A 14644-nucleotide genomic window follows, 5' to 3' on the forward strand; every position below is an offset into this window, starting at 1 on the left:
CTGAGTAACTAGGATTATACAGTAGGGCCACCATGCCCAGCTAATTTTTGTATTTTTAGTAGAGACAGGGTTTCTCCATGTTGGTCAGGCTGGTCTTGAAATCCCGACCTCAGGTGATCTGCCCGCCTTGGCCTCCCAAACTGCTGGGATTACAGGCGTGAGCCACCATGCCCGGCAGAAAATGGGAAGTTTAAAGGTACAGAGTTTATGTTGTAAAGGCTGGACGTGGTGGCTCATGCCTGTAATCTCAGGATGGGGTGTGGGAGGCTGAGGCAGGAGGATGGCTTGAGGCCAGGAGTTCAAGGCTACAGTAAGCTATGATTGTGCCACTGTATTCCAGCCTAGGGTTACAGAGTAAGACCCTGTCTCTAAAACAAAAGTTTATATTGATGATAATGAGAACATTTTGGGCATACATAGTGGTGACTGTTATACAACATTGTGACTGTGTTTCAGTGCCACTGAATTACACACTTACCAACAGTTCATAAATATTTTTTGTATATTTGACCACAGTAAAAAAACCCAAATTACCCAAACACAATCAGCAATTTAATGCCTACCGTATGTACGGCATTGGGACAAAAGATAAACTGTTTACAGTACCCACATGGATTTGTTCTCCACTTCCCACAGATGCAGGTAAATGTGGAATTAACTAACATCATGCCTCCTATAGGCCACATGTCACTTCCAATATTATCAGGAAAATGGCCTGTTCTGAAGTGCCCGTCCATTTTCCAGGTCCAACCAGACCCCTAAATATATCCTTTATGAAGATCAGCTTCAGACGACTTGGAACACATTCAAAACAGTACGTATTTTATTTTCAAGCATACAAGAAACTCCCAGCTCTTCCAGTGCCAGTAACACTCTTCACGAATTCTTCATATAGAGCTGGGTATATTGGAAGCAGGTTGTTCCTGGCGAAATTTCTGATGTCAGGAGTTAAGACTCAGAAGCCCTAAAGTAAGAGAGTTTTGTATCCAATATCCTCAAAACCAAAACATAGTGTATTTTACTTTCAAAGTAAAGTATAAATATTTTACCATATCCTTCAATCCAAAAAGCATTTCACTGTGAAATGATCCATGTTGACTCTGCATAATTCTCATACATAAGTCACTTCAAGTGAGATAAGGGACTAACTATAAAACATGCATTATTTGAAGTATGTGAGCATGAAACGTCCAAGCCTACAACTTATCTTAAAAGAAAGAGTAAGTTCCAGCATTTTATTGTTTGAATAGCAGAACACACAAAACCAGGCAGAGAAGTCCCCAAGGAGATGATAATCATACTCCACTGTTTTTTGGCGCTTTGGTCCTTCACCTTTCAAGCACTTACTGTATTTTCCTTTAATGATTTAGACATTTATTTTTATCACAAATGCAATTCAAGTGTGAATAAATAAATGCATTATCTTTTAGCACCCCCTTTCCTCCTTGTTCCTTTAAATAGAAAAAAAGTGCTAAATGTCTCTTTATAGCCTATTGGCCATAGCTGTCCCATGGTTTTAAAAACGGACCGTAACTTGATCTTCTGAAATCCTTCTTGAACTACAACTCATTCTGTTAAAGAAATCCTAGGAAAGAAGTCCTACTGATATTGTCGATAGTCTCCAAAAGGTGAGGAAGGTAACTGAGTTGAAGGCAACTGGGAGGGGTCTTCCGCAAATTGAGGACCTGCAAGTGAGAAATAAAAAGGATTTTTAAAAAAATCACCTGAATATTACATAATTAAAAAGAACAAGTCTCTATAGAGAGTAAATAAAATCAATCAACTAAAAAAAAGTGCTAAATTAAAGCTACAACCCTAATTTCTTTATAGATCTGCCTAATTCCCATAAGAGTACTGGAGAACCTTCAAATTTGGTGTAACATATGACAGACTGGCTTGTTATGCTCCAGAATAAGCAGCTCTCAAACACTATGCTAGGAAAGTCAGACGGATTAGTTTTAGCAAGAAGCAAAATTCAAGTTTTTAAAGCAATTGCTGTAACAAGCTGCCATATATCAAGATTGGAAGAGTTTCTCCCACTTGTCATATTTTTCAGTAGCTATTTAAAATTATTTTCACAAAACGTAAGTATCTTAGTCATGTTTTAAGAGACTCTGGTAATCCAATTTATATAACCAATTAAGTAGGGAAAGAGATCTGAAATGAGAATATCCCCCCACCCCTCCCCAGCTTGCTGTAGAACAAAGTCTTGCAGTTTTCATTTCCAAAGGATAGGAGAGCCTGTGAACTGAAAAACACAAGTGGCTTAAAAAAAAAAAAAAAAAAAGACTTTCATGGGATGAATCACTCTTTTCTCCTATAAGAAAAACTGAAGTAGACTAAAAAACATCTGGAAGGAAGAGAGAAAGAGGGCAGTGGTAGAATTCTCTGAAGCTTTCAAAATGCTTCACTCATATATTTTTATTTCACTATAAATGCAGTTATCTGTTAATTACAGAAAAATTGAGAAGATACTGGGTAAAAAGGATAAGCTGGAGAAAACCACTGTTACCATTTAAACATAGTTCTATCTAATCTTTTCCCACTGTTTTAAAAGCTTTTTCATGTAACTTCCTTGGAAAAATATAATTAACTTTTCAAAGATTTGCCCCCTACACAGACTTCAGAAACACATCTCCTGTCTAAAAATAAATGCACCTCTTTAAGCTGTTGCTATATAAATGCTGAGTTTTAATTACTCAAAAGGAGATTCCAGCTGGGTGCAGTGGCTCACAACTGTAATCCCAACACTTTGGGAGGCCGAGGCAGGAGGATCTCTTAAGCCCAGGAGATCAGGATCAGCCTGGACAGAGACTTCATCTCCACAAAAACTACAAAAATTAGCTGGGTGCGGTGGTGCACACCCATAGTCCCAGCTGCTCAAGAGGCTGAGGTGGGAAGATCGCCTGAGCCCAGGAGGTCCAGGCTGCAGTGAGCCAAGAACACCCCACTGCACTCTAGCCTGGACCACAGAGACTCTGTTTCAAAAAAAAAAATTAAAATAAATAAAATAAGGAGATTCCCTCTGAGGAAAAAAGCTAAAAACAAAGTATTCAAGGCTAACTTCTATAAGACAACGTAACTATTTAAGTTTTTGCTATATCCATTTCTGAATTTCTAGAAATATGAAACTCTTTTGATGTTTTATGTAGTCTTTTACACTGAAGTGGTCAAAGAAAAATTGGCAAGTGACCATCACAACAGGGTGTTAACTCAGAAGGAAGGAATGAAAAACAAACAGAAGGTGAGAGGTTCTGCAAGGTCATCTAGATCACCTCACTGGCATCTAATGAGTAGTGCACTTGGAAAATTGTGCCCAAAAGATACTGAATCTCTTGCTAGGTGCCTCAGGGAAATCAAAGCAAATTGGGAAGTATGAGCTATTCTTAATGCTCAATCTTTTCCAAGCTCCAAAAATAATATTCAACATGTCTCATGATTCTACGTATTTCCTTCCAAAATGCCAGGTCAAATTTTCACTACATTATCTTTTTTCTTTTTTTCTTTTTTTTTTTGAGACAAAGTCTTGTCTGTTGCCCAGGCTAGAGTGTAATGGCCTAATCTCAGCTCACTGCAACCTCCACCTCCCAGGTTAAAGTGATGCTTGTGTCTCAGCTTCCCGAGGAGCTGGGATTACAGGCATGTGCCACCATGCTCAGCTAATTTTTGTATTTTTAGTAAAGACAGGGTTTCACCATGTTGGCCCAGCTGCTCTCAAATTCCTGACTTCAAGTGATCCACCTGACTCAGCCTCCCAAAGTGCTAGGATTACAGGCATGAGCCATTGCGCCCGGCCACCTCACAATCTTTCTCCATCCTTCCACTGTCAAGGGATATTTTTGTTTAGACACTGAAGTTTTTTTTTAAGAGATGGGGTCTTGCTCTGTTGCCCAGGATGGCCTTGAACTCCTGGGTTCAATTGAGTAGCCTCCTGAGTAGCTGGGACTACAGGAATGGACCATCTTGACCGAAGTTTTTTGTTTGCTCTCTGCATCAGACAGTAGGAACAACAGGCAAAAAATAACACCAACAAATTCTTAAAGGTACTTCCCCAGTGAACCCTAAAGTGACCTTCTCAAATATGAGTCACTTTCCACTACTCTCTTCTTCAAAACAAGCAACACTATCTAAAATAAGCTAATTTATCTGTTAATGTGTTAGTCTGTCTTCCCCTACCAGAATGTAAGTCCTTGAGGGCAGGGACTGTCCTGTTCATTATCTAAAACAGTGTCTGGCACGCAGATGGACAATACTAAGTTGTCAATTGACTATTATTACTGTTACACATCTATAGAACCATTTTTCAAGCCTCTTTAAAATGATCAGATATTTCTTGCAATATATGAGCAGTGATAAAACCTAAGTACTATAAAGATCAACAGCAAATTATTTACACAAAAATCTTGTTATTGTGGCTAAACATAACATGTTCACTTTTTACCTATTATCACAGTCCTCATGAACCAAAGCATATTAATACATACCAGACATTTTAGCAGACAAAGTATGTTCTTTCTTAACATTTGTGCTAAGGTTTTTTTTTTTTTTTTTGAGATGGAGTTTCGCTCGTTACCCAGGCTGGAGTGCAATGGCGCCATCTTGGCTCACCGCAACCTCCGCCTCCTGGGTTCAGGCAATTCTCCTGCCTCAGCCTCCTGAGTAGCTGGGATTACAGGCACGCACCACCATGCCCAGCTAATTTTTTTGGATTTTTAGTAGAGACAGGGTTTCACCATGTTTACCAGGATGGTCTCGATCCCTTGACCTCATGATCCACCCGCCTCAGCCTCCCAAAGTGCTGGGATTACAGGCTTGAGCCACCGCGCCCGGCCTGTGCTAAGGTTTTAAGCAAAAAGAAGACTCACCATTGGGAAACTGTGCAGAGGCAAATCTTGTCAACAAGATACCAGCTCCTTCAATTAAAGCTAGGAGAATGCCACCCATTGCAGCTGACCCAACCATGGCCACTGGTCCATCTGAAGACATTAATAACAAAGAGATTTTTTTTTTTTTTTTTACAGAAATTCAGTCTACAGTAAAGAAGAGAACTGCCCATATGGCTACATGCTTCCCCAACTCTCTCTCATTGCCTAAGACCCAGAGTCAGTAAACTACAGCCACCTACTTCCTATTTTTGTAAATCAGGTTTTACTGGAACATAGCTATACTCTTTTGTTTATGTATTATCCCTGGCTGCTTTCATGCTATGACAGCAGAGTTAGGTAGCTGTGACCAAGACCACATAGCCTACAAAGCCTAAAATGTTCACTATCTGGCCTTTTACAGAAATAGTTTGCAAACTCCTTGGTCTAAACCACTAAGCTCAAAGAAATTCTGTTTTGCTCTCTGTCCCAAGGATTCAGAAGATGGTTCTAAGTTTCTTAGTCATAACAACTCTATGTGGCAGGTATAATTATTAATTAACTACAGATTACTGATGAAGAAATTATAGTATAAAAACTTTGGTAAACTGCCCAGTCATACAGCTAATAAATGGCAGAAGTGGGACCTGAAGTGCTCTCAACCACTGTAAATACATGGGTTAGAATTCCATGCCCTCTCATTCTCAAATCTTTTTCCCCAAATCACCATAACCTTGACCACCCAGGCTCAAGTGATCCTCCTGCCTCAGCCTCCAGAGTAGCTGGGACTATAGGCATGTACCAACACACCCAGCTACTTAAAATTTCTTTTGTAGGCCGGACGCGGTGGCTCAGGCCTGTAATCCCAGCACTTTGGCAGGCCAAGGCGGGTGGATCACGAGGTCAAGAGATCGAGACCATCCTGGTCAACATGGTGAAAGCCCGTCTCTACTAAAAATACAAAACATTAGCTGGGCATGGTGGCACGTGCCTGTAATCTCAGCTACTCAGGAGGCTGAGGCAGGAGAATTGCCTGAACCCAGGAGGCGGAGGTTGCGGTGAGCCGAGATCATGCCATTGCACTCCAGCCTGGGTAACAAGAGCGAAACTCCGCTTCAGAAAGAAAAAAAAAATTTCTTTTGTAGAGACCAGATCTCCCTATGTTGCCCAGGCTGATCTCAAACTCCTGGGCTCAAGAAATCTACCTGCCTCAGCTGCCCAAAGTGACGGGATTACAGGCATGAGCCGCTGTGCCTGGTCAATACTCGGTTTTCCAAAAAATGTGGCTTCTACTAGTGTGTCCAATGACTACTTACTTCTTGCTGCCAGTATGGCTCCCGTTAAGGCACCACTTGTGATGGAATTCCAGGGATCTTCCTTTCCTCTAACTTGAACCATACTACAGTCAATCATGGAAAACAGGCCTCCCCAGACTGCAAAGCTACCTATTTTATTGTAAAAAGAAACAAGCAAATACAAATTTAAATTTCACCTTCTATTTAAAATATTATACTCAAAAACAACACTCACTGTATTCTCAAAACTCTTATAGTCCAACCAAATATATGCAAACACAAGTTTGAATAAACACTGAACGAGGCAGAATACTTCTTTTGGATAAAGCTTGGATTGTATTATATCAGCTGGAAAATGAGCAATGGCCCAAAGGCTAAAAGAAATAAGCTGGCTGGGCACAGTGGCTCATGCCTGTAATCCCAGCACTTTAGGAGGCTGAGGTGGTTGGATCACCTGAGGTCAGGAGTTTGAGACCAACCTGGCCAACATGGCAAAATCCCATCTCTACTAAAAACACAAAAATTAGCTGGGCATGGTGGTGGGCACCTGTAATCCCAGATACTGAGGCAGAAGAATTGCTTGAAGCCGGGAGGCAGAGGTTGCAGTGAGCTGAGATCATGCCACTGCACTCCAGCCTGGGCAATAAGAATGAGACTCCAACTCAAAAAAAAGGAAAACAGAAATAAGCCAAACCTAAAAGGGTCAAGATGCATATGTGTGAAAACAAGCAAATCACCCTCCCGGAACACCTTTCCAGAACACCGTATCTCTGGTTTAAGCACCAATAAACAAAATCAAATTACTCTGCTTCCTCTTTCTTTCTCCTTTTCTTTCATAGCTTTATTTACCTCTATTTTTGGCCTTTCTTCATTATATGTCATTGAGCATCTACCCTATGAAAATCACTGACGGGAAAACAAAAGACATCCAGCTATTCTGGAATGTATTAGAAGTATTAGCCAATACATACTGAAGTGGCAAACGAATGATATAAATAGCTAGAATTATGGAACATCAAAGGGATGGAAATTATCCTTCCATCTTTTATTCCTCAGGCATGAATTTAAAATGACCTTCGCTGGGCGCGGTGGCTCACACCTGCAATCCCAGCACTTTGGGAGGCTGAAGGGGACAGATCATGAGGTCAAGAGATTGAGACCATCCTGGCCAACACGGTGAAACCCCATCTCTTATACTAAAAATACAAAAATTAGCTGGGTGTGGTGGTGCACGCCTGTAGTCCCAGCTACTTAGGAGGCTGAGGCAAGACAATCGCTTGAACCCGGAAGGCGGAGGTTGCAGTGAGCCAAGATTGCGCCACTGCACTCCAGCCTGGCAACAGAGCGAGACGAGACTCCATCTCAAAAAAAAAAACAAAAAACTTAAATCAGCAGATTACTTTGTGCTTAAACTCTGCCTAAATACAAAAATACTGCAAAATAGAGAAACAAAGACCCACACATATACATATGTAAGTACAAGCAAAATCTAAAAAGACAACACTAAGATTTTAATTGTCAGCATTTCTGGCTGACATAACGGATGATTTTATTTCATTGTGTTCTATATTTCCCAAGTCTAAAACAAATATTTAAGACTTGCATCATATAAAAAGTTATTATCTTTAATAAGATTAAAGAAAAAAGTGGCTGGTCCTTTCTTTGTTGTCTCCATTCTCACTGCTTCGCTTGATTAACCAAAAAACGAAAAGAAGAAACAAAGCTGCACAGAACAGCTCTCGTCACTTCCATCTTCACCCTCTGAAATCTCGGGGTAGGAGGTAACATGTGTTAGTAAAAGCAATAAACTGAGTTCCACCAAATGTCTGAACCAGAGCATCTCCAGGATCTTTTTCCAATTCTCACATTATCAATTAAATCTAGTGGGTAGTACCAGTGAAAGTATAGCATAAGCATCCTCATTTTTAGTTCAATATTAGACATCACATACTATACATATTTTAAAAACCCAGCTATTTCTTCTAACTCAGTAATTCTATGTCCTGGGAGAGAGCTATGATGTCTAGGTATATTAAAATTACCTCACTAAATTTTTCTGACAAGACCCTCCCATATCCTTACGAGAGCCCGAAATCTCCCCATCCCTTGAGAATCACTGCCAGAGTAAGTTTTGGCTGTTAATGAGAATGGAGAGTTTAAATCTAAGCAAGGTGAGGAGGAGATCCACAAAGGGTAGCCTGGTGTGAGGAGCCAGAGCCAGATGAAGTGAATGTCTACACACCTGGGCAGCCTAGAACAAGGTTTTTGTTTTTTGGTTTTTTTTTTGAGACGGAGTTTCGCTCTTGTTACCCAGGCTGGAGTGCAATGGCACGATCTCGGCTCACCGCAACCTCCGCCTCCTGGGTTCAGGCAATTCTCCTGTCTCAGCCTCCTGAGTAGCTGGGATTACAGGCACGCGCCACCATGCCCAGCTAATTTTTTGTATTTTTGGTAGAGACGGGGTTTCACCATGTTGACCAGGATGGTCTCGATCTCTCGACCTCGTGATCCACCCGCCTCGGCCTCCCAAAGTGCTGGGATTACAGGCTTGAGCCACCGCGCCCGGCCGGCTAGAACAAGGTTTTAGAGCCTAAGCAAGGGAGAGATTCACAAGGATGGCAGCCCGGCATGGAGCGTCAGAGCATACCCTGACAAACGGCAGCCTGTTGCGGGGTACCACAGACCAAGCAGGTTAAGAAGGCAGGTATACATATGAAAGGGAAGAAAACTGATTCTTCAATGCCTCTTTGACAAAAAAAAAAATGAATCCTGTGGGGCTGAATTGGAAATATGACGTATCAATGCAAACTCGTGATTTTTAATATGTATAGATATAGAGAAATATAGATTGCATACCATTCTTGTTTTTGTGTTTTTTTTTTCCTTTTCCTTTTCTTTAAATTTTGTTTTGTAGAGAGGAATTCTCTCTAAGTTGCCAAGGCTGGTCTTGAACTGGGCTCAAGCCATCCTCTTGCCTTGGTCTCCCAAACTGCTGAGATTACAGGTGTGAGCCGCCACTCCTGGCCCTAAATGCCAGTCTCAACTAAAAGAAACTGGGCTCTTTGAAGAAATGGCTACAACAGGAAAAGCTGCCCTGCCCACAGCTACGGCAGGAAAAGTACAAGATGAGCCTGAAATGTCTTCTTCAAAAATGCAAGAAAGTACTGAAAGAATAACAGGGACATGTCAAAATCATATCTTAATTTTCCTATGAAAATATAAGACCTAAGGCTGGGCGTGACAGCTCATGTCTGTAATCCTAGCACTTTGGGTGGCCAAGGTAGGCAGATTATCTGAAGTCAGGAGTTCAAGACCAATCTGACCAATATGGTGAAACCCTGACTCTACTACAAGTAGAAAAATTATCCAGGCTATGGTAGCATGCGCCTGTAATCCCAGCTATAAGGAGGCTGAGGTGGGAGAATCATTTGAACACTGAAGGTGAAGGCCATTGCACTCCAGCCTGGGCAACCCTCTCAAAAAATAAAAAATAAAAAAATTTTTAAAAATAAGATCTTTCCAAACTGTCCCTGCACCTTGATTTGAGTGCCTGAGTAAATGCTCCCCAAATTAATAAAATCATCCTAGTATTTTTAGAATTTTAAAATACCATAAAAACTTCTCAATAGTTTCCCACAAAAGGCTAACCTCAAGGATTTGAAATGGATAATTCCGACTCACTTATAACACCACTCACTCTTCCTCTATTTCACCCTGCTTTAAAAGAAAAAAAAAAAAAAAAAAAAAAAAACTCTCACAGTTGCCCCTATTACCAACATCTACATTAGCATGGACCATTTGCCACAACTATTGGTCCAATATTGACACATTACTATTTTTTTTTTGAGACAGAGTCTTGCTCTGTCACTCAGGCTAGATTGCAATGGCACAATCTCAGCTCACTGCAACCTCCACCTCTCAGGTTCAAGTGATTCTTCTACCTCAGCCTCCCAAGTAGCTGAGGTTTACAGGCACCCACTAGCACACACAGCTAATTTTTGTATTTTTAGTAGAGACAGGGTTTCATCATGTTGGCCAGGCTGGTCTTCAACTTCTGACCTTAGGTAATCCACCCACCTCGGCCTCCCAAAGTGCTGAGATTATAGGTGTGAGACGCCACGCCCAGCTTGACACATTACTATTAATTAGTCCATACTTAATTCAGATTTCCTTAGTTTTAAATGTCCTTTTTCTGTTCCACAGTACCACATTACATTTATTTTTTTATTTTATTTTTTGGAGACGGATTCTTGCTCTGTCACCCAGGCTGGAGTACAGTGGCACAATCTCGGTTCACTGTAACCTCCGCCTCCTAAGTGCAAGTGATTCTCCTGCCTCAACCTCCCAAGTAGCTGGGACTACAGGCATGCACCACCATGCCTGGCTAATCATTTAGTTGTTATGTCTCCACAGACGTCTTTTGGCAGTGACAGTTACCTGATAGCATTTAACTCACTGAAAAGGCATAAAATGATGGAAGCAACCTCTCAAAAAAATAAAAAAAGCAAAAACCCACATGGCTTTTGCATATACGAGAGGTTCAGGGTTTGGTTCGGACTTTAATACCACTTATTCTTGAACAACACCAACACTAAAACAAAGAAAAACTTGTTACTAATTAATTGCCAGGGTAGGTAATTATTACAGAAAGAAAAAATGAAAAAGATACATTACCTCAACCCTCAGGGCCTAAATTTCCTCATCTGGAAAATGGGAGATAATAATAGTACTAATTTCTTCATTATTGTGAGAGTTAAATTAAATAATGCTGGAAAACACTTAGCAGAGTGCTTGGCAAATGCTAAGCACTCAATAAATGGTAGACATTAGCTACTAACTTATCAAGAAAAACGAAGAGAAGATTATTTTGATGCCCAAAACTTCTAAGGAATGACTGAAATATTAAGTCTTTCCCATCTTATATACAGTCTCTCCAATCTAACTATATCCTTGTGTTGTTTGTTTTTGTTGTTTTTTGGGACAGGGTCTCACTCTGTCACCCCGGATGCAGTAGACTGGCGCAATCTCACTGCAGCCTCAACCTTTGGGCTAAGTGATCCATCCACATCAGCTTCCCTAGTAGCTGAGACCACAGGCACACGCCCCAACTCTTGGCTAATTTTTGCATTTTTCTTGGCATATGGGCAGCCATGTTCCCCAGGCTGGTTGAACTCCTGAGCTCAAGCTGTTTGCCCAATTCAGACTCCCAAAGTGCTGGGATTATAGGTGTGAGGCATTGCACCCAGCCCTGACTATACCTTTGTAAGGGAATATAACCTACAAACATTTTTTCATCACCTCCCTTTTCCCAGCTTCTGAATAACTAAGTTCGCAAAGTACAAGGAATAGAATCTTTTCAAATTTTGCAATGACTTCTACACAGCGTCCAAAAGCTAACATTGGAGAAGAGCCCAGTCAGCTTGATCAGTTTCTCCTGCATGAAACTCCAATCCTTCAGATCATATTCTTTTCAGCTTTATGTTACCTCAGAAGCTACCACTTCTGACTCACAAACCTGAGCTTTCTTTTTGAGACGGAGTTTCACTCATTACTCAGGCTGGAGTGCAATGGTGCGATCCTGGCTCACTGCAACCTCCACCTACTGGGTTCAAGTGATTCTCCTGCCTCAGCCTCCCGGGTAGCTGGGATTACAGGCATGAGCCACCATACGCAGCTAATTTTGTATTTTTTAGTAGAGACTGGGTTTCTCCATGTTGGTCAGGCTGGTCTCTTAACTCCCAGCCTCAGGTGATCCGCCCACCTCGGCCTCCCAAAATGCTGGGATTACAGGCATCAGTCACCTCACCTGGCCTCAAACCTGAGCTCTAAACACACTGTCTTTCTTCTGGAGAAAGGAAAAAAAAAATCACTCAGTATCTAAAGGACAGAGACAAGATTTTCAAATGGGTATCATAAAATTCAGGTTAACTTTTCAAGAAAGAACTATGGGGATATATGTTTGTGACAAACTGTTAGACCAAACTAAAACCATTAATTGTTGTAATCTAAAAATAAAAAATAGCTCCATCTTCAAATAAACAGAAAAAAAATAGTTCAATAAAAAGGAAAATTCTGCTCACCTCCTAACTGCGGAGCCCTGGTTTTAATAGCTGTTAAACTCCCTCGTAGTCTGTGGTTTACTCCCTACAACAAAACAAAGGAAGCAACCAAAAACAAATTAGAAGTACATTTCTAAGCCACTGATGGGCCCACCGGTAACACCATCAAACCAAGTTTCAAATGGTGATAAAGTAAGACCATTCACTCACTTACCACTGGAGAATTGCGAAAACCTTTGATTGCTTGAAAGATACCTCCACCAATGGTACCCATCGTAAAGGCCCCACCACAGTCATCCACAATTCGCCATGGGCTAAGAACGGGGCAAAAAAAAAAAAAAAAAAAAACCATATTTCTCATTCGCAAATCATAAAACTTTCTTTGCTAATGCAGTAAGGGATGGAACAGATTATACTGTGGGACCCACTGCAATCAATAAATATTTGGCCTATAAAATGACTTGAGGAAATGCTGTAATCAAACAGGCCAGTCAGAAAATCAAAGCAGAATTTTTTTTTTTTTTTTTTTTTTTTTTGAGACGGAGTTTCTCTCTTATTTCCCAGGCTGGAGTGCAATGGCGCGATCTCGGCTCACCGCAACCTCCGCCTCCTGGGTTCAGGCAATTCTCCTGCCTCAGCCTCCTTCAAAGCAGATTTGATTACAAAGCTAACCAGGTAACTGATTACATTGTTTCAGGACATGTGTACTAGGAGAAAGCAAAGGGGCTACCTAATAATTTAGTAAATGAAAACCCATTCTTAAAGATCTTTAACTCAACATAGTTAAGTATTTTACCCTCTGCTAACCTGTGTCATTACAGTACATCAAACAGCTATTTACAGTGTGCTGAGTCCTACATATCTGAGCACAACCCAGAATGGGGATAACTGCTTTGAAGAAGGTAAGTCTGAAGAGCCAGGAGACCCTAAGACTTCTATTTTGCATGCCATTTGGGGAAGAGGGAAACACAAAACAGGCAACAGGACTAGGATAGCAGAGTAATAATTCAAGGTCCTGGGCATTTTCACAAATTGAGGACATCTTGGTTCTTGCTCTTACACAATAAAACAAATGATTAACCAAAATATCAAGATATGATTTTTTACTTATGACCCCAGAAACTTTAAACTCTGGCAACCTTAGACTTCTGACAGCAATTACATTGTTTTATAATTATTTATGTGTGTGGTTTATTCATGCCCAATAAACGCTGAATGAAAGAATGAATTTCTGTCCATGGATTTTCAGAGAACACACGCTATTACCTCTTCCTATTTCCCAGGTAATTTCCCCCCCCGCCTACCCTCAGAAAGAATTCCAAGGAGGAAAACAAGGCCCCACAGCCTAAAGGAGCTTATCCAAACCCCTTGGCTAAAACGTACGTTCCATTCATTTAAAATGCTTCACTCTGCCGATTCGTACCATGATACACGTAAAACCTCAAAAATGGAACCCCCTCAAACGCCTATCTTCAGTTCCTCAAGGCAGGAAGTGAGCAAGCGAGGCGGAGGGACGCGCCCAAGGTCACCTCGGCGGACAGAGGGGATTTTAACTGGCCCCGCACAAGATCGACTACGCCCTGCGTTAGCAGGAGGTTACGAGGTTCTATCAAACTCAAGTCTGGACCTCTTCACCATCCACCCCAAAGTCACAGGGGTGCTGGGTTGGGAGAGCGAGGCTCAAGCGGCCAGGGAGGTAGCGGGTACAGGGCTAAGAAAAAGACTGGCCGAGACAGACCGCACTGCCCACAATTACCAGGCCCAAATCGACAAGGCTGCCGTTGAGTCTGGCTTACAACTTGGAAGCCTGGACAGGGGAGAAGGAGGGCAATGGGCAGGGCGGGGCAAGAGAAAGGCAAAGACAGCAGTGAGGCTCACCAAGGCTCTCGCGCGTACTCCTCCATCTTGACTCCAGCGCCGCGAGTGATGCCGGGCAAGCTGGGCGGAGCCTGACCCCAGAGGCGGAAGTGGTTCCGAGAGGACGGCGTTAAGGTGTATGAGGATTGGTTCACCGTTTCCCGCTGCAGCCAATGGGAGCCGGGACTCCTGCGGATAGCATGTGGTTGGGATATTGGTCGCGGCGTGGCGAGACTGGCCCCGCCCACATCCTCGAAGGCCCTGGGTCCGAGCTGTGTGGGCGGAGAGCTACCAAGGACGGAGTCACGCTACCGAGTTACCAGCGGTTCGGTGGTCCGAGATCAACCTGTTATTTCCTAAATACGCTTCTTTTTCTTTATATCTTTTCTTTCTTTTGCTGCTTGTTTTCCTTTATTTTTCTTTTTTCTTTCTCTCCTTTCCTTTCCTTCTTTTTCTTTTTTGTTACTTTTGCTGTCAAATGTGAATTAATGCTTCCTTATTCGTCACGTATTGTGAAGCCACTACCAAATACACGTAGCTCCTTAAGGGCAGACAGTGTCTTAGTGATTTA

At 41.8% G+C, this 14644-nt stretch overlaps 1 protein-coding gene across 1 annotated transcript; it reads right to left on the bottom strand.

Moving 5' to 3' along the window:
- Nucleotides 1–484: 484 nt before the first annotated feature.
- On the bottom strand, nt 485–14169 carry TIMM17A (translocase of inner mitochondrial membrane 17A). The gene is made up of 6 exons (XM_003938281.4): nt 14095–14169; nt 12431–12530; nt 12238–12301; nt 6179–6307; nt 4866–4976; nt 485–1685 (listed from the first exon to the last, which is right to left on the bottom strand). The coding sequence occupies exons 1-6, from the start codon at nt 14118–14120 to the stop codon at nt 1600–1602; spliced, it is 516 nt and encodes a 171-aa protein (XP_003938330.1). The 5' UTR covers nt 14121–14169; the 3' UTR covers nt 485–1599.
- Between the last annotated feature and the right edge of the window lie 475 nt (nt 14170–14644).

This window comes from Saimiri boliviensis, chromosome 14 (assembly GCF_048565385.1).
Source record: "Saimiri boliviensis isolate mSaiBol1 chromosome 14, mSaiBol1.pri, whole genome shotgun sequence".
In the NCBI taxonomy this organism is placed as follows: Eukaryota; Metazoa; Chordata; class Mammalia; order Primates; family Cebidae; genus Saimiri; species Saimiri boliviensis.

Excerpts from the sequence above, each read along its gene's own strand:
- TIMM17A (XM_003938281.4), bottom strand. The coding sequence starts at position 14,120 with ATGGAGGAGTACGCGCGAGAGCCTTG. Across the intron at positions 4,977-6,178 it reads AGCCATACTGGCAGCAAGAA|ATGGACCAGTGGCCATGGTT; the intron begins GTAAGTAGTCAT and ends TAATGTCTTCAG. Across the intron at positions 1,686-4,865 it reads CTCTGCACAGTTTCCCAATG|GTCCTCAATTTGCGGAAGAC; the intron begins GTGAGTCTTCTT and ends TCTCACTTGCAG.